This window comes from Spermophilus citellus (assembly GCF_964194105.1).
Source record: "Spermophilus citellus genome assembly, chromosome: 8".
Lineage (NCBI taxonomy): Eukaryota > Metazoa > Chordata > Mammalia > Rodentia > Sciuridae > Spermophilus > Spermophilus citellus.
The window spans coordinates 96,494,837-96,518,901 of NC_138189.1; the positions used below are offsets into that span (position 1 = coordinate 96,494,837).

The 24,065-nt window shown below is 37.7% G+C and overlaps 1 protein-coding gene across 1 annotated transcript in view; it reads right to left on the reverse strand.

Moving 5' to 3' along the window:
- The window catches only part of ENPEP (glutamyl aminopeptidase), an 88,946-nt gene that overhangs the window by 53,668 nt on the left and 11,213 nt on the right, over window positions 1-24,065 (reverse strand). Inside the window, exons 2-4 of the mRNA XM_081303182.1 lie at window positions 15,312-15,453; window positions 13,293-13,424; window positions 839-959 (exon numbers count right to left, since the gene is read on the reverse strand). Coding sequence (XP_081159308.1) covers window positions 839-959; window positions 13,293-13,424; window positions 15,312-15,453 — 395 coding nt within the window. The remainder of the gene's footprint in view (window positions 1-838; window positions 960-13,292; window positions 13,425-15,311; window positions 15,454-24,065) is intronic.

The window sequence follows — 24,065 nt, forward strand, 5'->3', positions numbered from 1 at the left end:
ATGGGAAATGTTTCCACTGGGGGGAAAAAAATACAAACTTGCTCCCAGTCATAGCTATTCTCATGTAGGAAATTTGTCATTCGAGTTGTTTTGCATTGATAATTTATTAAGGAAGGGCAGACAGAAGAGCAAGGAAGCCAGTTGTTGGCTGGTTTGTTCTTTCACTGCTTTCATTTCATCACTACAAGCAACTCTATGGGTCTTAAATTTAAAGTTCTGCCAACACCACTCAAGTTTATTAATAAGGTATTTCTGATGTTTATAGAAATGTCATACCCACACTATTCTGGTTACAGTCTGACTTTTGTTTTAAAAGGAAAACATGCTTCCCTCCATATCAGGAAAAAAAAAAAAAAGAGATGTTTCTGAAAAGAGCACCAGCATTTCATTTTAACTGCTGGAGAATCTAGAATTAGTCTTGCACAACAATGGGAAGATTGGAAGCACATGGAACTCTTGCGACAACAATTACCCCTCTTCTTTTCCAGCCCACAGATGTTGGGAAGGCATGTACACTATTGGGATGCATGCTGGTTGTTTAAGCTAATCTGGTTTGCTGTTTCTGTTCCATCATTAATAAGCTCTGCAGTTCGGTGCACATACTTTTATTTTTGATCATTTTTATTTGTAAATAAACACTGTACATAGATCCAAACAGAGTATACACATTATTTTTGGAAGAATCCAGAATGGATGTCTCAACATCATCTAGTTAATATCACACACATATAGTATGCATATAAGAAAAGGACTTAGGGATGACAGTTAATTAGATGCAATGAATCAACTCAGGTAAAAACAAAGGCAATATTAAAAATAGAAAAAAAATAATTCTTACCTAATTTAGGAAGAGAATAATTGATAGCAAAGTAGTTTTCAAAATAATCAAATATGATTTTAGTTATGTTTGCAGCATACTCAGCTGTGTGTTTTTGCTCTGGCTGGACATAAATAGTGAGCTAACAAAATACAAAAAAAAAAAAACAGTGAAAATTATACATTTGATAAAACACAAATAAACTATAATATGTAATATAGTCAAAAGGGCTTTGGAGTCAGATAAATCTAATTTGAATCCCAGTTCTGTTTCATACTAGCTGTGTTGATTGTGGACAAATCACCTCACCAGTGTGTGAAAGGTCCACATAAATTGTATCACTCATTGAGCAACTTTAGTGACTGGAAATAGTGTTAGACACCACATGCATGGTGGCACATGCCTATAATCCCCGTGGCTCTGGAGGCTGAGGCACGAGGATCGAGAGTTCAAAGCCGGACTCAGCAACTTAGGGAGGCCCTAATCAACTCAGTGAGACCCTGTCTCTAAATAAAATACAAAAAAGGCTGGAAATGTGGCTCAGTGGTTAAGTGCCACTGAGTTCAATTCCTGGTACCCAAAACAAAAAAGTGTAAGATGCAATGGTTCAAAACATTAAAAGATGTTATTACTTTCTCTATTTATAAATACATTTTCTTCTTAAATTCTATGCATCTATTCAACCCTCAAACCACCCACTAATCTGTCTTCTGTCTCTGCTTTTCTCTGCATGTGTGTAGATTGTCTTTCAGGAAATGAATTCCTGTGATTTTTATTCTCATTTAAAAAGCCCCTAAACACATGTTTCTCCTTGTGCTCTTCTATCCAGCTTTTCCACATCAACTTTTCTTTATTTCAACTATTCTGTTCCCAGAGCCTAAAATATAATGATCCAAAATTTTCCTGAAAGGGAGTCATCTTCAAAAGCTACATCAACTCTCTAATTTGCTAGGGTATTATTTCTTGCCGCTATGACAAGATTTATCAATCATACCAAGCATATTTTCCCCAAATTCTAAGTTTGTATGATTTTTTTTTAAAAATCAAGGATCTTCTTAATCATAATGTTATGCAAGTAGATGTGGTTCCTAGACATCAGGTTTATGTGCAAGAATATCACAGGTGTTCAGCATTTCTCTGTATGCAAAAAAGAAAAAGGTGCTTCAGACAGAGTCTAAAGTCAGCTGGAGTCAGCTAGATTGGGCTGAAGGTTTGTGAGAAGTTCAAGTGAAATATGCATACTCACCCCAAGGCCTGATCAAAAACCTTCAGGGAAAGCAAAAGATATACCTAGTAAATTCAAGGCCACTGACCTAACCAGAACAGATGACTCAAGGTATAACAAAAGAATTAAAAAAAAAAAAGATGCCTACTCTTTTCTTTCACTATTTATAGAGTATTACTGGTTTTGCTGTTCATGACAGCACACATCTTTAGTCATTTTTTCTTAGCAGTGAAGAACAGTAGAAAGATCCAATAAGATAAAGGACAAATTCTTGAATTATCAGCACTGGCTCATGATTCTCATATGCACTGGGTGACATTCTTGCCTGATTTGGAAAAATAAATACATGCTCAAGAACAACACAACTCACTCAAAGATCATCTCAACATTCTTTGATTTTTTTTTTTAACTTGTCAAAAATGATGAGTGACCTATTTTCTCCCTATCCTTTTGGTGAATAGTGACATGAATTTTCCAAGCAGTTATGTGAAACTGAGGATCCAGTGGATGCTCACTGAATGAAACAAAGATAATAGGGTAACCGACCATATGGAACTAAAGCCAGTGGGATCACACACGATTGCCACGTTGTCCATCTAGAGTCTCACAGTCTTCCCTCTGTAAACCAACTAGTGTGATGAAACTTTCTCAGATTTTCTGCCGTATCTATTCTCTACCATGAAACACATAAGTAGGTAGCAGGTCCTCTTGATTCACTCCATCATTGCTCACACACTATGTGCTTCTGTGATGTGCACAATGATGAGGAGTTAAAGAACGTTGACAAAGAGGAGGAACGGACAACCATGAGGCCTCCTGCCCTAGGCGAAGCAACGGGAAGAGAGACTCCATGTGTTCTCAGAGCTCATTTCCCACACTGGTTCATGGGCTCCTTTGAAGTAGCATGCTTCTGAAACAATAAAATTCACTTTTTCTTCCTCTACGTTTTTTCCAATATTGATGGTGACAGCAGAAGAAATGAGGTTTCTTTAGATAAGATTGGTATCGATGTAGAGTCAATCCAAATCAAAGCAGTTCCTTTCTCTTCTGTTTCCGAGAAACCCTGCCCCACAGAAGAATGCTTGTCTTTGCAGCCAAGCCAGTCTGCAGATTATCTGTGATCTATGACCCTTCAAAGCGAGGCTGTAGATCATATTTTATGACCACTGTTAGAGCGACTGAACTGCGCAATCACAGGTTATATAGGTATGGCCCATTAATTTTGTAATGAGCCAACATTGTCTGTCAATTGAAGCTCCCAAATAGTGTGTGTTGGGGGAGGAGCGTTGAACTGCAGAATCTCTGTGATGTCTGAATTTGGGGCGTTAGAAAGCATCTACCCTCCTCTGCCAACACCTTTGCTCCCCCTCTGTGTGCCTTTCCTGCTCTCTGACCTTGTCTTCAACATAAGCTCCATTCACATCCCTCTCTCCTTTCTCTGGCCCTTGGTGAAGGTGTTAACTCTCTATCATCTGCTAAGTCTCAGCATTCTGTGCAGGACAAAGTGCAGTAAATAACCTCTGAATCGTCATCACTTTTCAATAACAATTTCCCTCTTTCTAATCCACATATTTGCTGTACCGAGATGACATTTTAAAAGTGCATGACTAGGGCTGGGGCTGTAGCTCAGTGGTAGAGTGCTTGTCTAGTAAGTGTGAGGCCCTGGGCTCCATCCTCAGCACCACAAAAAATATAAATAAATAAAATAAAGGTAGAGTGTCCATCTACAACTTAAAATATATATATATATACATATATATATACATATATATATATACATATATATACATATATATATACATATATATATATATATATTTTTTTTTTTTTTGAAAAAAGTGTATGACTAGCCATGCCTTTATTATTCAAGGTCTTTATTAAAGGTTAAATATAAAGTTTGCAACCTTTATATATAAATATGAACATAAGGTTTGTAAACTTCATACATAAATGTGAGATTTATAATGCTTTAAGGACCGAACTTTTATGTGCGTATTTAATTTTTAAAAAAGAGTAAGCTCCCTAAGCAAATTATACTACCTGGATATACCTCCACCTGAAACTATTAGTCATACCTCAAAACACTGAATCCACTGCACAAATGTCAGTGGTGAAAGTCTGGGCTTTCTAAAGTCTAGATTCAGTTGATTCTTTTTTGGGGAGGCACCATGCACTGGCTTTACCATTATTGTTGTGCTTTTCCTTTAACCTATTGGAACTTATTATAAAGTAGGCTTTTAGAGTTTTTAATATTATCCATTTCATTCAAATGTGTCCAGTAGTTTCAGAGATGGGACGTGAGTCCTGATTGATTCCTGGTTGATCATTGTCACTCCCTTTATGTGTCCCTTGAGGTCAACTTTTCTTAGAACAATGTAATAAGACCACGTGCCATCTTTACAGTCAGTGATGATTATTTATGTCTCTGCCACCAAAATCAAGTACAAAGCTTAACAATGGAACTATTATGATTTCTTGCTAGTCTTATTTAGCACCTAAATTGTTTTAGGTACTGTTAAAAGCATTTCCCATGCAATGTTTCTTTCATCAGTTCTATGAATCTGGTCCTGTTAATGATAATGGAACATAATGTTTTATATCATCAATGCTCACTTCCCTCAGTCCTTTCTCAGGTTCACAATTCCTTAGCCATGACCTTAAAACACAGAGCTCTGAAAATCAAAAGCTTTTGTTGTCTTTAAACAAATTAATATGGCAGTATCAACTTATCTGAACTTATAGGAGTTTTTTTAAAATTTTTTATTTGTTCCTTTTAGTTCTACATGACAGTATTTTGACATCATACATACATGGAGTATAATTTCTCATTTCCATGGCTGAACAGGATGTGGAAGTACCATGGTTTGTATTCATATATGAACATAGAAAAGTGTTGTCCAATTCATTCTATTGTCTTTTCCTAGGAGTTTTTTTTTAAATGATCTTTATTTTTTTCCCTGCTATTAAAATACAGGCAGAAACATCACTGTGTGCTTATAAGATACTACCCCCGATGCCACTGCAGTGACAGCATTTGAACATATCATTTTACACAAATCCAAAAACTTAGGAATTCCAACACACAACTGGTTGTAAGGGTTTAGATAAGGATTGTAAACCTCTATTTAAATTTTCAGGGTTTGAAGGAGATTTAAAAATACACTTCCTGGGCTGGGGATGTGGCTCAAGCGGTAATGCGCTCGCCTGGCATGCGCGGGGCGCTGGGTTCAATCCTCAGCACCACATAAAATAAAGATGTTGTGTCCACCGAAAACTGAAAAATAAATATTAAAAAATTCTCTCTCTCCCCCCCCCCCTTAAAAAAATACACTTCCTAACAGGTTTGGTGGTGCATGCCTGTAATCCCTCTGGCTTGGGAGGCTGAGGCAGGAGGATTGCAAGTTTAAAGCTAGCCTCAGCAACTTAGCAAGGTCCTAAGCAACTTAGTGAAATCCTGTTTCAAAATAAAAAAAATAAAGGCCTGGAGATGTGGCTCAGTGTTTAAGCACCGCTGGGTTCAATCCCTGGTACCAAATAAATAAACAGATAATAAATAAAAGTAAACTTCCTCATTGTATGCATGGAGAAAATGAAGTCCAAAGCACACTGACACTAGAATTCAGAACAAGGTTCATTTTTCTACATCATACTTTCTCTCTACTCATCAGATTGAAATCTAACTCCCCTGGCTACAAAATAGAGATAATAATGATAATAGTGTCATAGAAATATTGCAAGGATTAAATAAGATAATGCAAACACAGCAATTGACACATAATGATTCTAAAAATATGTCCATAAACAGCGTTAATATCACTAAAGATAACACACTGAATTATTGGCCTTTGCGATTTTCTTGTCTGCACTTCCTTATATGTGAGTGATCTCACAGGGTACCCACACTGCCAATGGCACTGCCACAAAATGGAGGGCGGAAAGGCAAAACTTACTTTTTGGACATCCAAAGTAGGTTCTTGGTGCCCACACTATAAATTTTGAAGCGAGATCTTTTGATTTGCAAGAACCTTGTTTGGAAAGGTTTTTAGCAATAAAAAACTGAAATCCAGGAAAAAATAAATAAACCAGAGTTTTTGCTGTAATCATATATTGGAGAGAAAATGGAGAGACATTGAGATTCTACTGTCTTAAAAGACCAGATGAAAGTTACCTGGGTCAGGGAGAGGAAGAAAGGTTGGTGGAGCAAGACTCTGGAAGGTTGTGTTGAGGTCGGAGATGAGGTCCTTAAACTTGGAAAGACCACATGAAAGAATCCATTTTGCAAGCCTCTACTGCTGCCATCACCGGGGACAGAAGCCAGGCCTGCAGGGTTCTAGCTGGGAGCACTGCAGGTCAGTTGTGCCCTGTCTTTATTGTTCTTGTCTATTGATCATCTTCTGATAAGAGTGGGGATGTGGCTCAATGGTTAAGCACCCCTGGGTTCAAACCCTGGTACCAAATAAAATAAAAATGGTGTGTGCAACAACTATCTAGCTACAACTTAATTTTTTTAAACTTATTTTTTTAACAGAAAAAGTAATGACCTCAGGTCAAGATGATGCAGTAAAAATTAATGTTTGATGGATCCCCTCTGCTCCTAACACTCAGAAATGATCGGTAAGTTATAAAAATCGGAACCCCACCAGACCTATCAGGGCTTGCAACAATATGAATACCTGTATGGAGTTAATAAAAATACAAAAAAAAGTGGGCAGAATGAAATTATGGGCTTATTAGGCTCTGATTTTGGAATGAATTGATCACCTGGTAGGGGTGGGGGTGGGACCAAGGTCATGTCTTGGAAATCATGTTTTTAAACTCTAATTACTATTTCTGATTATTTCCGTGTCACTTTTTGTATTTATTTTAAAATGAGCACATCTTCTTGAATCTTTGAACTTACTAATTAAAGATTACAGGTGTATGAATACTTAATTGTTATGGCTTTTAAAAAATTCTCTCTTGTTTCTCCAATGATTGCAATTCACTCCCACTGTGTTTCTATTTGGCTCTGACTTTCTCTTTCCTGTTGCTTGTTTTCATATACTGTGTGTCTTAGGCTGTCTGTTCAGCTCTAAAAATGTAGGACCATGCACCTGGTATGGATTTCCTCTGATGTTACATTTCAGTAGATTTAAGTAGGTTGATTTTCCTGTAATTCTCTCTGAAGTAGGAAATCATACTGTGAGCATTTTGTTCTGTGATGTCAACTATTAGATTTTAGTTTAGAGTGAGTGGGTAGGGAGCCAGGGGAGAACCTTCCGGATGCCAAGGAAGAGGAATTTACTCTGAAGCACTAACATTCACACTGGAGGCTTCAAACTTCTCCCTTGAACTTTTGTTCAACTTTTGAAGGGCACAGTCCCACAGATTTTTGCAGGAGAGAACATTCTTTGATTGGAAGGGGTAGAGGGCTGGAAATGTGCTTTCAGTGAGAGCATCTGCCTAGCGTGCATGAGGCCCTGGGTTTGACCCCCAGCCCTGAGAAAAGAGGTGGGTAGGTGTGGTGGAAGAAAGGGAAAGGGGCACCTAGTGGCTTCAGTTTTACATTTTAATTTTCTTGGAATTCTGACTCAGAGCATCTGGGAAGTTTCAAAAGGAAGTTTGGCTTCTATTACTCTCTTGTTAAATTAATGATGAGAAAGTAATATATCATGACAATATTAGCATTGTTCCTCTTCCAAACGATGAAAAGCTTCACTGATTTAAGACAGAATGCTATGCTCTCACTTATCATAGAACCATTTAAGAAAGATTTACTACTTACAGGACTTTCGGGGATCTTTCACCAAATTCTCTTTTTCATTAAATCACTCTAAATCTTTTGTGTAAAATCCATCCTTAGAACCCAGCTAGCTGAATGGTACAGGTTCAATGACTCACTCAACTAGTAGAGCTACCTTACAAGGAAACATCCTTGGTCAGAGTGATATTGGAAATTCAATCTCAACAACATTATTAGAAAATAACTTCAAGACACCGTGGCCCAGAGATCGGGAGGAGAGTCCTGTCCCGCACCTGGAGACACAGAGATACATGGTGAGCCACCCTGCACTGGAGTTCATTATTCAGCAAAGTGTGGCTCCACAGCCCAACATCAGGGTACATATAGGCTTGCGGCTGCCACCACCACTGGGACATTGCCGCTTGTATCAAGGGACAACAATAAAGACCTGGTAAGATATCACCAAGATCCCTGTGGGCCTGGCTGCACGAAAGGTATCTCTACTAGGGGTGCTAATAATTATCCTGTTGCTGAGGTAACAGGGAGTCTTGCATGGGGTTGCCTCTCTCTTGTTTCTCCTACTAATAGCCAACTTCTTATGATTACCCTCTCACTAGTCATATAATTTAATACCTCCATATTCTAACATTCTACCTCATAAACATCTCAGCCAACTACCCAGGCCCCCTTCTACCATTAGAAACTGTAAACCGTTATGCAAACCTATTGACTATAAGGTAGAAGATAACCGAACTCATCATTTCTAATTATAGTGACAAAACTGTAATGTAAAAATAGAAGCTAACCAATATATGGCTGCTCGTTGGGTACATTGAGAGCTGTAATATTGATCTCTCCCTTAAAAGTGAGGTATTGGTAACCTATAGGCACACTATAAGACAATAGGGCAGAAGCTGTAATACCTCAAATCTATACTCAAGTGAGGAAGACTCATAGACATCATGAAAAAACAAGGGAGGAAAGTGTCCCAAACAAACCAAGACACTACAACAATAGAATCCATAGATAGTGCAGTAGGTGAAATGTCAGAGAAGGAGTTCAGAACATACATAACTAAAATGATTTGGGAATTGAAGAACGACCTAAGTGAGTAGATGCAGGCAAAAATTGATCACTCCAACAAAGAGATAAGAGAACAAATTCAAGTTGCAAGAGATTACTTAAAGAAAGAGATAGAGATACTGAAAAAAAAACAGAAATCCTCAAAATGAAAGAAACAATAAGCCAATTAAAAAACTCTATAATTTATAGCATCACCAACAGACTAGATCACTTGGAAGTCAGGAACTTAGACAATGAAGACAAAATATACAATCTTGAAAATAAAATTGACCTCACAGTGAAGATAGTAAGAAACCATGAACAGAATATCCAAGAATTATGAGATATCATTAAAAGACCAAATTTAAGATTTATTGGGATAGAGGAAGGTTCCGAGATTCAAACCAAAGGAATGCACAATCTCTTCAATGAAATAATAGCAGAAAATTTCCCAAGCATGAAGAATGAACTGGAAAATCAAATACAAGAGGCCTACAGGACACCAAATGTACAAAATTACAACAATTCTACACCAAGACACATTATAATGAAAATGCCTAGCCTACAGAATAAGGATAGAATTTTAAAGCCTGCAAGAGAAAAAAAATCAGATTACCTATAAGGGAAGACCAATTTGTATCTCAGCAGATTTTGCAACCCAGACTCTCAAAGCCAGGAGAACCTGGAACAACATACACCAAGCTATGAATGCAAATGGATGCCAACCAACAATCTTATATCCAGCAAAATGAAGCTTCAAATTTGATGATGAAATAAAAATCTTCCATGATAAATAAAAGCTAAAAGAATTTACAGCAAGAAAGTCTGCACTACAGAACATTCTTGGCAAAATATTCCATGAGGAGGAAATAAAAAACAACAATGAAAATCTGCAAAGGGAAGAACTACAATAAGGGATAAGCCAACCAAAGGAGAAACCAAGTCAAGCTAAATATCAAAAATTTAAAAAAAATGAGCTGTAATATAATTCATGTCTCTTTCAACTCATTTTAATAAATTTTTACACATAATAATTTTAACTATAATATCATCTAATTTTTAAGCTTTTGTTCATTTCATATTATTTTGTTTTCCATTTCTCTTCACAAAGTTACACAAATATGTTCTTTAAAAGTTTTAGCATTTTATACATTATATTTTAACATATAATTAATTTGGTATGTGAATATACATTCCCTGTGATATGAGATGAGGATTTTACTCTCTTATAATTAAAAATCATTATTCAAGATTCAAGGATGAAAAAGCTTAATCAGAGTAAAAATTGTTTAATAAGGTATTTATAAAGGTAAGGGAGAGGTTGTGAAGCACCTTTCCTTTTGTAAAACTGGAGAGGTGAGAGGTGAAGTAAGAGAGAGCCATTATGAAAAACTTGTAGGAGAAAGTGACCTAACTGAAGTTATTCCCACCAAAAGCAGGTAGAAAACAACTCACGGTCTAATAGAGTCTTTTTTTTTTTTTTATAAAGAGAGAGGGAGGGAAGGAGGGAGGGAGGGAGGGAGAGAGAGAGAGAGAGAGAGAGAGAATTCTTTTAATATTTATTTTCTTAGTTCTTGGCAGACACATCCCTGTATGTGGTGCTGAGGATCCAACCCGGGCCAGACGCATGCCAGGCAAGCGTGCTACCACTTGAGCCACATCCCCAGCCCCCTAATAGAGTCTTATAGGGAGGAATAAAACACCTTGCTCTACTCTTGTATATTTTAAGTACATCTCTTTGATGTCCCTTTCTGATGGAACTCAACAAGAAACCACATAACAAGAGGACTTATCATGTAGCCTACAGCATATGTCTCACCAAAAGGTGAAAGATGGAGAAAGGAGCCAATATGGCAGCCATTGGTTACATGAGGCTACTGAAATTTGAAATGTGTCTAGTCTGAATTGAGGTGTGCTATGTATGTGTTAAATAGACATTAGATTCCAAAGACTTACTGGGACAAAGAAAATGAACATGAAACACTTTACTTATCTTACTAACAATTATTTTCTTTGCAAATTATGTTGGTAATCCATTGGTTTAAATGAAAATGTATTAAAATTAATTTCTCTATTTGTTTAAAAAAAAGAAGTAAAGGAGCACAAGCTAATCTATTCTGTATCTTGACAGTAGTACTATATATCCATATATATGTTGTCATTTTTTATATTTGTGTTATCAAAATTCATATAACTATAAAACTAAACAGGATAAATTTACCATATATAAATTATATCTCAACAAACATGACTTTAAAAAGAAATCTAGTTCATGAAGTATTTTAACAGTATTGGGCACATACTAACCACCTGATAATAATGGCTGTTATTATGATTCATTAAAACAACCAGCATCAAGATGTTTCATAGTGGGGTAGAGAGGGAGAGCATGGGAGGAATAGAAAAACTCTAGATAGGGCAAAAGGGTGGCATGGGAAGGGAGGGGGCAGGGGGTTAGAAATGATGGTGGAATGTGATGGTCATCATTATCCAAAGTACATATATGAAGACACGAATGATGTGAATATACTTGTACATAATCAGAGATATGAAAAGTTGTGTTCTATATATGTAATATGAATTGTAATACATTTTCCATTGTCATATATAACAAATAAGAATAAAAAATAAAATAAATAAATAAAAAAGAAAAGAAAGGAATTTCAATAATAATATCATCTGCTGATTGGCTGTTGTATTATTATTATTATTATTATTATTATTATTATTATTTGGTACTGGAGATTGAAATCAGGGGTGCTTAACCACCACTGAGCCAGTCCCTAGCCCTTTTTTTGTGTTTATTTAGAGATAGGGTCTCACTGAGTTGCTTAGTGCCTCGCTCTTACCCAGGCGAGCTTTGAACTGGTGATCCTCCTGAGTCGCTGGGATTACAGGTGTGTGCCTTGGTGCCCGGCTGCATTGTTCTCATTTATGAAATTATATGATTAGTAGAACCTACTGGAATCTTTTCTACTTTGGCTTGGTGTTTCTACCCAAAATAGAAAAACTTGCCTAGAAGTAATTGTAATTTAAAAAAAATTGGTGTGAGAAACACCTGCACCACATAAAAAAACAATGATGCAATTGAGTTGTGGGGTATGAGGAAAGCACATTCAGACAAAATTCCATGTTTGCTATGAGATTGAAGGGGGGGCGGAAAGCTTCATGGATGTATTCAACTCTGCCTTTAACAAGAGGAATGCATTGACTGCACTCATTTCAACCTAGAAAAAACAACTTCCTCTTTCTGATGCCATTTTTTTTCCATATCTAATAGTATCTGTTTGCCACTGGTAGTCCCCTTCACCATGAGTGAAGGTCACGTCGAAGCAACATTTGTGGCAAGGAAAATACAAAGATGGATGAGTCATGATGTGTAGCCCCTCTGAAAGGTCTTTGGACATTCCCTACTCACTGAAATATGGATAGAATATAGGTAGCCATCTGGAAAGGTTTAGCTTATGTCAATGTCCATCCTCCTAAACCAAGATAAAGTTAAATTTTCCCAGGAGCTAATTTCACCAGAAATAAAGGATCCATCTCTTCCCTTCCGATGACTGGTGAAAAGGTAAGATATTTTTAGAACATTACATCTCAGAAGGCTCATCAGGATACAGTATTTGGGGTAAAAAATGGAATTTGAGTCTCTGACACTTAACAGTTGAATCATGAACAAATTATTTGAACTCATTAAGCTTTAGTTTCCCATCCGTATAATGGGGTGGTGGTCCTCCCTTTTTAAATAATACTGCAAATATTTCATAAGTTCATATGCACACGTATAAAACCGATGGCACAAAGTTGGGTTAACGTGCTTTATAGAGGAAGTCAGTGTTCAGAGCATAAGCAAAATGGGGGCCTCCAAAATGAGGAAAAAAAGCGTAAAATTATTTGATTTTTTAAAAGGAAATTATTAAACTAGATATCCTCATTAAAAAAAAAAAGATTGCTTATGTTTTTTCACACTTTTAAAAAGTACGTTTGACACTTTGGTGCTGTCCTATTTTAAGTCACACATGTAGAAATGGCCCCAACTTCTCAGTGCTTGGTTACTTAAAGGACATTTGGCTCTCTCTCGTCTCTTCCTCTCTCCCTGGAGTCTCTCCTCCTAGGACCTCACCCAGTGGCACTGAGCCATTTTATTAAATTGAATATGCACAGATATTTAAATACATTTGTGCTGGTGTACTTGGGATCCAGCTTTTGATTCATTGTGAGTTTTCCCCTTAAAATAATTCAAGGCCATGCATATCTGCATTTCTCCTATTTGTTTACTTTCTGTCTGTGGTCTTTTGGCTTATATTTTTCTATATAGCTTGATATATTTACAAGTTCATAGACCCTGATGTCTGATGGAGTTTTCTGGCCTATTATGCAAAAAACAAACCAATATCTATTCAAAAATGTGGAAAACTAACTACAAATTCACAGGTGGTAAATATTTAAAATATAATGGAACTCACGGGTTTTCCACTTTCTGACATTTTCGTTATGGAAGCAAATTGATGTACAGCAAAGCACACCAGGTAAGTGCTCATGGGAACAGACTTCTGAAAAGTTGTTCGCATCCATTGGTCATCCACTGACTCTGTTATCTATAGAATACAAAAGATAATTTTTCATTTATCAAGAGATCAATCATGTCCAAGACAAACAAATGGTTACCCCCCAGCTCTTCTCTCTACTCAGGAGCTTTGCCAAAGCTCAGAAGTAAAAATTTTTGTGGTGATGTTGAAAAGACTAAAGGAAAATTCACATTATTTTAAGTATTGTGAAAGAGTAACTGAATTATATGCAGTATTGGGTTTCTCTAGGAAAAACAGAATTTGGACTATGATGTCAATTGGATGAGAGTTTATCTTTCTACACTAAACAACAATCCTCACCATAATATTTTAGGGGGTATTTTGATCTGTTAATAAAGGTAGGCTAGTGTTTAATATTGTCAGGGAGAAAGAACTTAGTAAATGTTTGCTAACTTGAGTACATACTGGAGGGGAATCACTCTATCAAGAAAAAATGAATTGTGGCTTCTCTTCTCCACTTCTAGTTGTCTATAGAAGACCCAAGGTATGGCCTCTAAAGTCAGTGCCTTGGTTACCATGGACAGAGAGAAGGATTCCAGTGCTTGACATACTCCTTCTCTGTCTAAGTGGGAAGCTTTACAAAGATATTAAATGAGGGAGGCTGAACTAGAATTGATATATGATTGACATTATGTGTATGTGCTTATATAAAAGTGCTGGGGTTCCAGTAAGGTAGTTGATGAAAGACTAATAGTATTAGTGTTGATCTCCTAATGACTTGAAAATTTTCCCTTTTCCAGCTCTATTGTCTGGATCTAGAAGAAGGTCAAGAAATATAACTCTGTGAAATGAAAGGTAATGTGGGGAGACTGTGAGCAGAGACTGGTGAGTTTGCTTTCCCCCTCCCATTCTCTTCCCTCATTCATGCCAAGACATTTTGATGATGCTGTACCCTGAACCCATCTTCTGGGTCAATGTGTCACACTTTAACTTTATTCTTTCCTCTCTCTTCTCCAACCAAAACTTAATTACTCATGTACCTGATACCAAAAGAAATCAAGTTTAGAAGCTAGTTCACATGGAGGCATGGATGGCTGACGACAGTTTACATTTTAACCCTCTAATGCTTTTGTTTTGTGTTTGTCTTTTCAAGGGATATTTTATTATCAAAAGAGAAGAATTTTCAGTGATGACATTTCAGGCAGTGAATCAGAAAGATCAGAGGTATAATTTCAGCCTCAGTGTCCTTCTGGTACTAAATAAATGATAATTATACCTAAAGATGAGACCTACTCTTTGACATGTCAAATGTATAAAGTATGTTGAACTTCAACTTTGAGGTAATGATATTCTAGTTAACTACATTACCAATTATAGAGGAAAGAGTCTTATATTAATTAATGATTACACAGGCAGAAATTAGTGTAGCCTGTTATTTATCCAGCAGTTGACAAACATTTCCTGTTCTCAAAAAAAAAAAAAAAAAAAAAAAAACTACAGGCATGGTCTTTGCTGGAGTTGGCTTCTACAACCCAGTATTTAAGATTTTTCACAGTAGTTTTTCGGTGTTTAAAAACTGGGTTTATATTCAGCTGAAAATAAAACTACTGAGTTTTATTTTAGGCCCAGAAATATTTCTAAGCCTGTAATTCCATTAGTTTGTCATGAATTCATCATTATTAGGGGATTTTGTGAGTTGAGCAAAGTCCCAGCCAATGGATGTCTACTGTTTTCTCCCCTGCACAGAAACATGGAGGTGACTTCTTTACTGGACTGTGATTACTAGAATTCAAAGCAAAAGCGAGTGTTAAAATGTATTCTGAATCTTCTAAACCTACAATGAGTGCACATTTAGTTCTAGAATTTAATGGTTTCTCTTCCATGGCAAATCAGGTATTTTAGCTGATATTATACACACAAACTATCTGCATAAACAGAACATTAAGAAATACTCACCTCCATGGGCATATTTGAAAGTGCATGATAGTCTTTGGGGTGGATGATGGATATGGTGTAAGTCGCCTTTTTGTTGGGCTCATCAAAACATGGGAAGGATTTCCTGGCATCTGTTGGTTCATGGTCAGTGGCCGCTATGCTCCTTAGAAATAAACACATAGACAGAATACATGCTGCCTCTTTTGACAGACCCTATGTTCTTATTCCTATACAAAAAAAAATGATTATAACTATTATATTTCTTAACACAAGGTTCCATCTAGGAAAATTATCAAATAACTGTCAAAGTCTGTCCTGGAATTTTTAGATTGGCAAATCCATGAAAATCCAGAGACAAACAACTTCCTGTATTTTATTTGAATATTTACACATTTTACAAATCTGTTCAGTGGGTCAAAATAAAATATGAATCATGACTCTCTCTATCCCAAACTCATTGAGCAACAAAGAGATAAATACAAATCTAAACTCAAAGGCCTGTTTCTAACTGTCCTAGAGGTAGTGAGCAGCTGTATTCTGTCACAGAGCAGAGGAGTATCTTCCAGCATCTCCAGGTCCTATCCGAATGGCACATTCTGTCTTATTTATGTTGTACCACAGACAGAAATCCAGTTTCATTTTCATGCAGAGGCAGTGCTGAGCAATTCCCCAGGTAAAGTAAACTTTGGCCTGATTTAAAACAAATCCACCTTTTGGGGCCAGGGATGTAGCTCAGTGGTAGACAGGTGCTTAGCATGTCTTAGCATCCACAGCAATTTTTTTTTTAATTTTTAAAAGCCAATTTTTGAAAAGATACATCAGCATTCTCTTGTGACTCTAGGCATTTGCCTGTGTTCACTAAAATGTTAATGTTTATTATTTCTAGAATTTCAAAATGAAATTTTTTTTTTTTTGCTGAAAACTCTGCTCAAAATCAATTAAATATACATTTTATGCCTGTAAACATATTAAAATAAGGCAACAGTGTTGTGTATTTGCTCATTGGAAAACTAAACAAAGTAAAAAGTATAAAAGAAAGGAAAAGTAAAGCAATGTTGATTTATATTCATTAATAATTTGTAAAAGGAAAATATTTTGTTCTTCAGGATTCTCAGAAGCTAAGGAAGGCCTATCATAAAGAGTACCAACTTAAGTTATCAATCATTCATTTGTCCCACAAATAGGTGTTGTCCCTACACACACACACACACACACACACACACACATACACATTATTCTAGGTGCTGAGGAAAAACAACAAAGACTTTACAGATAAGGTCCCTGATATCTTATGAGAAGATAGACACCCAAACAACTCAGTCATTTAGAAGAGCAATGAGAGTTAAAGAGAAATAAACCAGGGGAGATGGCCGACAGTGACCCAGGAAAAGTGATGAGCAATTTCTGGTAGAATAATCAAAGGGGAGCTCTTGGAATGAATGATGGTGTGCTGAGGTCTAGATAATCACAAAAAAACCAGACAGGTGAAGAATAAGGAAAATGTGTTCTAGCTCAGTGAGCAGTGAGTGCCAAGTCCTTCTAGTAAGAAAAGAACCTGGTGCAGTTGAGGAACTGAGAGGTGGTCAGCTGAAACCCAGTGAACCAGGTAATTGGGGCAAAAGAAGAAGAGTTCAGCACAGTCAGATGAGGAGAACAGGCCATGGGAACACTCTGCATTTTTATTTTGGTTCAAGGATTTATTATATACACTACTTTACCTAAAAAGTAATATGCCATAGGTCAACATCCTTCCTAGGTAAAATTATCATATTTTTGAATTTTTTCCAAAAGCTATCTGGATCTAAAAAAAATTTCTTGTTAAAAACTTGGCCAAGAAAACTAATCTATACTAAAAATAAATAAAACCAGAAGACTGGCTATCTTTCAGGAGAGTGTTGACTGAAAAAAGGGACTTTTTCAGATGACTGGACAACTTTGTTTTCATCATAGAGATATAAATAGCAAAGATGGACATATTTGTCAAAGTTCCTTGAATCGTGATCGTTAGATTTGTACATTTCAATGTATTTTATCTAAAATAAGTGTAAATAAATGTTGAACACGATGAAGTATATTTGTATACTTCACAATGGTATGTGTTAGCAATTTGGAAAACATCCTTCTCCATTTCCTAAGCAGGCAAATAAAAAAAAATTGAAGATAATTTTATGATAGGGCTTCCTTAGCTTCCTTAGCTTAGTAGATTCCTCACTGTTGGGTAAGGGAGTTATATATTTGTAAAGGGAACACTAAACTGTACTCTGTGGGGCTGAATTGTAATTACATGTTTCATTGTGATTTCAATGATTTTAAATACAAGTATAAAAAGCAGATGATACAGAAATACAGAGACATATATGCCCTTGCTTTATCTACTGAGCAAGACTGGAAACAATGACAGGCTTGAAGTAATGAGCATAATTAGTTCCCAGATGACTTTAAAATATCATTCTCTACTGAAAGAAACCAGGGCTCCTTGGAGAAATGGCTTATTCTGGTGCTGGGTCAGGAAAATTCCAAGATGATCTTGGAATATCTAACTGTGCCAAAAATTCAGGAAATATTCAAAGAATCATGGGAACAAGTTGAAAGGATACAAGAGCCTGCTTGACGTGAGCACCACTGGACAAACTTGGGAGAACTGGAACATCAAAATAAATAAGGGAATTCATGAATCCATGATTCCTTATTCTGATTTTCAAAACAAATAAATAAATAGGGAGGAAGGAAAGCTCTTTCTTAGTTTGCAAACTCATAATTTTAGTAGGAATAATGGTCTTACAAAATCATCAGTGGTAAATTTCATCTCACTCCAATCAGAATGGCAGTCATCAAGAACACAAACAATAATAAAATGCTGGTAAGGAGGCAGAGAAAAAGGAACACTTTTATACTATTTTGGGGTTGTAAAAATAGTACAACCATATGGAAATCAGCATGGGATTTTCTTTCTTCAAAAGAATAGGCGTGGAACCACGGTATGACACAGCTATAGCACTCCTTGGTATTTACCCTGAAGAAGTAAAGTCATCATACTATAGTGACATGTGCATGTCCATGCTTACAACTGCACAATTCATAAGACCCAAACTACAGAACCACTCTAGGTGTCCATCAATGGATGAATGAATAGAGAAAATGTACACAATGGAGTTTTATTCAGCCATAAAGAAAAATGAAATTATGTGACTATGTAATTTGTAGGAAAATGGATGGAACTTGAGGCCATTATGTTAAGTAAAATAAGCCAAACTCATAAGGTCAAAGATTATATGGTTTCTCTTATGCATGGAAACTAGAGAGGAAAAAGGAAAAAAAGAAGTGATGTTGTGGAAGGTGTTTTGAAAACCAAAGGGAGATCAGTAAAGGAAAGTAACCCCAGGGAGGGAGGGATGCAGGAACTACTGGGGAATGATATTGGCCAAATTATATTGTTATATTGTGTGCACGTACATATATGTAACAACAAATTCCACCATTATGTACAACTATAATGCACCATTAAAAAAAATCATGGAAAGAGAAGAAAAAGAAGAAAATAAAATCATCAGTGGATGTTCAAACAAGTGGGTAAAAGTTTGATGAGGGATATTTGCATAGTTTCAAAGAATCTTCAGAAAAATTCTTATCAAGGAGGAACTGTCACTTTACAACAGGCTCCAGTCCGAATGGCAGTCATCACTGTTGGATTCCATCTTGAGCAAGTGATTAAAGGTAGCAACACAAATAATAGTACAATCAACAGTCTCCTGATGCGATTTCCTGAAGGAATACAGTGATATTCCTGATGTGTTTAACTCAAATTTTTAAATCCTAAGAGTCAGACGATCTAAAATTAAGTGATATTCTCAAAACAATGCCTATGCTCTTCAAAAATATTGACACAGAGAAAGATAAAGAAGGACTAAGGGACTGTCCTGGTTTCAAGGAGTACAAACAAGCATGATGCTAAATGCAATGCATGAGTCAAGGCTGTATTCTGGACCAGAAAAAAAAAATCAATTAGAACATAACTGGGTGGAAATTTGATTATGGACCATGGATTAGATAATTGTATTGTATCAATGTTAAATTTCCTGATTTTGGTAACTGTACTGTGATAATGTTAGAGGATGCCACTGTACTTAAGAAATATACAGATATTAAAAGAGAAAGGGAGAGAGCTCTCACCGTATTCTCCAAAGGGCGAGCAGGTGGACAGACAGAGAGAGAAAGGGAGGGAGGGAACAGAGGAGGGAAAGTGGGGAAGGAAAAAGAGGGAGATGAAAGGAGAGAGAGAGAAAAGAAAAGGGACAAGATGTAAATGACTGCTGAATCTGGGTTAAATTATTTATTCTGCAGTAGAATAATTGTTGATGAGTTGTGTGGTGTTAACAGTTTGGTAAACTGAAGTTCCTAACATCTTATAGATTATATTGAGTGCAAATGCATCAGAATAAAAACTTGTACACTTTCCCAGAGTGTTAAGTTGTGTACAGCGACCCACCAAGCTCCAACCCTATGATAAGTCAGTTGCTTTTGTTCTTCTGAATTCTGGAATCTGATTTTTTTTTCTAGAAGCAGAGGAAAAGGAAAAGTCACTCCCTGTAAAAATGCTTCACCTTAATCAATAAGTCAGCTAACTAATTTGGGAAAGGGTGGGGGACTTCATGTGGGAGGGAAAGTAAGGAGGGAGTGGATCATTTTCCAAATAATAGCCATTGTGCAGGTTTCCAAATACTCTATTTTGTCCTTGGGTAGATGCTAGATAAACTCCTAAGGACCCAAGAGAGAGGAGGCTTCTCAGTCCTTTAGTGCTCTCTCTTTAAAGGAGGTTCTGCTTGATAATAGGCAAAACCTGCCTTCTGAAATCAGAGTATTCCTGAGCTTGCACATGGAACCTGGGGCAGATCTGGCTTGGTTCGTCTTGGTGGTCTTCCCAGCAAATCACAGCAAGTCCAACTCCTTCACAGTGACCTGGATTTACATCAGTGCAGCCAAAGTGACATTCATCAACCAGCAGGGCCACAAAATGGGTATTTTTTTTTCTTTGTTAAAGTGCAGGATCATATGATTTTAGGTAAAGCCCTCTTTTAAAACTAAAAATTCTTACATTCTAATCTTACTTTGATCCCTTAAGTGTGATTCTTAAGCAAGTCACAAAACCTTCCAACTTTTAGTGTCCTCAAACTGTAAAACCTAGTCACCAGAGCATGTCTAGCCTCTTCACAAGGTTAGGGGGACATAGGAGGGGGAAGAATATAGGTGGTAATATATTTGAAACTCCCTTGAAATTTACATGATAGGTTTAGGACACACCTCATTGTATTTCCTAAAAATCTATAATGCTAACTATGCTTTCTGATATAGCACTTTACATAATCTAAAGTATTTATAATTTATTCATTTGATATATTAGAACAAAATAACTTGTATGTAAATATTATAGGTAATAAACCATTTTAAAAAATGGTAATCCCTTATTTTTCTCATGGATGACTAAATAACCTAAAAGCCTCTATTAATATAGTCAAATTCAATAAACATGACTAAATTTTTAAAAATATTATGCAAACTTGAAGGCAAGGTATATGAGATAGCAATGTAAAGCAATTGTAGATCACAACTTCTCTGGGGAGGTTTGATTCAGTGATTCAAATTTCTTCTTTTAAAAATCTAATGAACTATTTTACAAATTAATGGAAAAGTCTGACTAATAGCACAATACATTTGGAAGTGACTCTTGGGTATGTCCTGAATAGCTATTATGCCAGTCCAATGTGCTGTTGTGAAACCCTTCTCCATAGGGGCCTCTCTGTGTCACATTAAGTCAATTGCTAGACCTAGCGTGTTAAAAAGAAATTCCTTGTAACTTATTAATTCATCCACAGGAAGAACATCCTTCTGACTATTCAAAGCACATTAGATCAAGGTGACTCTGGAGAAAGCGGAGGAAGAGATCCAAGTCACAGCCCAATTCACTCTGAATCAACTTTAAAAAACAAACAAACAACAACAACAACAACAAAAAACCTACCTGATCATCTCATAAACTACTTTTTATGAGGAAAAAAACACTTTTTTCCAGTGAACACTCTCAGGCTATGTTCAGCAATTTAATAACTTGAACCAGCAAAATAACTACCAAGTCCAGATGAAATCCTTAAGCAAAGGGCTTCTGATGCCAAATGTCTATGCAGACTAAGTAAAGGGTTCCAGAATTGTGTAGGAAACCTCATCAGTCAGTGCAGGATGGCTCATATAGATTTCAGACTTTAGTGTAGCTTTATGGTGGTCTGAATAAACCAATTAATAATTTAATTTCCAATTGCTTGTTTTTTTATTGCTTGACCTTGGATATCCAAGGTCAAGTAAAAATCTTTTTCTGTTATTTCCTCACTTCCAAAAGGAAATTATGAAACCTCTTTAAACAAGTAAACAAAACCTCTCCCCAAGTCTAATTCTTTACTGATAATGGGCAGACTGATAGCATGACATCAGTCTAAGAATATAAGAATAAGCTGAGTACAGTGAAAATTTTAAGATCGAAACTACACATGCTTGAGTGTACACCTCTGTGCATGAGAATATACCACCTGCCCCACACACTTGACTGTGAGCATCTCACTGATGCTTCCACTCAGAGCCTAAATCTCATTACAAACTTCAGATATATTTATTCAAGTGCTCACTAGTCGTACCTTCTCAGATGTCTGACAGGTCTCCAGCAGGCCTAACACTGAAGTTGGCCTTCCTTCCTAAACCCGTTCTTTTTTTCTTCCTTTTGCAATATCAACTAAAGGCAAGAGCCATCACTCAGATCACATACCTCGGGCATCTGAGACCCATAACATTAGCCCTTCTCCACAGTCAGTGGATCTGGGAATCTCGACTACCTTCCCTCTACTTTCTCTATTGTGTCCTCTTCTCTCTATCCTAAAACCACTATCTGATTGTTGCTCATCTCTTTTCAGTACTTCCCATATACTTAGATGTTGATTTATCTCTTTCCTTCTCCATCTACATCTAAAGAGTTACCAGTTAATTCCTCCTTCACAGTTTCTGTCATAACTAGCCTTCTTTTTCTTCCCTGCGTGTTTCCCAGGGTTATCTCTAGCTAGCTTCTTCCAATCAGAGACTACAAACTAATGTTCTTACCCCCGTTATGAGTTTCTGACTTGGCATCCACCTGCTTTTATCTTCTCATCTCCTTCTGCCTATTAAAATCCCATTTATCAAAACTCAGTTGAAATCCTCCCAATGTTATGAAGGACACCTTGAAAAACCCAAATTAGAAACGACCTGCTCCTCTTTTAAATTCTTCTTGTACCCTCTTAGCTCTGGGCTGGATTGTGTAAACCGATAAGGCATCTCTGAGGACTAAGTTCTTCCTTCTGAATCGAGACTTCGCCCAGCTTGTTAGAGCTCCTTTCACCATTAATCTGTAGTGGACCACCCGGCCAACCAGCAGAAAAAACAAAGAGATTGAAAAAGAGACACTTGGCTCCCGGACGCTTTCCTGCTCAGAGCCGCGGGCGCTTTGCGCCCATCTGCTTCCTCTTTCACTTCGCTCCTGGCAGAGAAGCTGAATGTGTAATCAGCAGTGGATTGTAAGTACCTGAGGCAAAGAAAGCTCAGTACACCCCGCCCTTTTTTTTTTTTTTTTTTGAATATTGTCTATACAGGGAGAGTTAGTGGATTGGAATTGTTGGCGGGGCTGTAGTTTCGGGGCCGAAAATCCACTCCGCGGGAGCCGCCATTTGCTTTCTGCATGCTGTCTTGATGGCCCTGTCTACACGGTCCAGCTGCCGCATCTAGAGACTGGAACTGGGCTGCGTGCCGAGCCCTGTCCTCTGAAGGCTGGACCACGGCCTCAAGTGCCTTGGTCGCCTGTTCCCTGCTGCACCTTGGGGCAGAGCCTGCTCTGGGGTCATTCGGCATCCCCCTGCGAGGGGACCCGTGCTCCGGAGGACGGGGTTGGAGAGGCGCGGCGGCAGCCGCTTGGGCCCTCCGCGGCGGCGCTGCTAAGGTCGCAGACAAGCGCGGCGCCCAAGAGCGCGGATCAGAGGTGGAGGCGACGGCAGCAGGGTTTCAGTTCTAGAAAACTGGACTGGAAACAGAAGCAGCAGTTTGTATAACCCCAAGATCTTGCTTATGCCAGGAAACTGTAAGGGTAACATGAATATCATTGAGGAGGTCTAACATGGCGGCAGGCGCGGAGAGATCAAGTCTCTGACCTCTTCAACTGCGCGGGCATAGGGAGCTGTAAATTATCTAAAGCCTATTTGCTCAGGATCACTAGGCAATGCTGAGCTGACGTGGAGCTAGGGCGTACACTTTGGGCCCCTCAGAAAACACACACCGAGCACGAATCTGCTGCATTTAAGCCCCGGATCGCCTGCTTCTCGTGACACAGCACTAACGATCCTGCTGAAATAACTAGTCGGCCCACCTGATCTCACAGAGGTAAAAGCCAACTGAGCACCATAGCCAGACCCAGGGAATCAGGAGTGACGTGGGACTAGCGGCACAGAACCCCTGGCTATCGCTCCCACCAGGGCTGACAACAGAGGTCCCTTGCACCAGCTACCAGGGGAGTTGCTACCTGAGGGCAAACAAATTCGCTGGGGGTCCTCAGCCCCAAGCCCTACAAACTTAGGGTCCGAGGGAGGCAAACAGAAAGGGTGTGCCCAGGCATCCATGAAAACAGGGCTCCCAGGAGCAGCAGACCCGGCATGTAGCCAGTAATGTGGTAAGCGTCACAGGTAAGTGGGGCCTGGATTGAGGAACCACAAG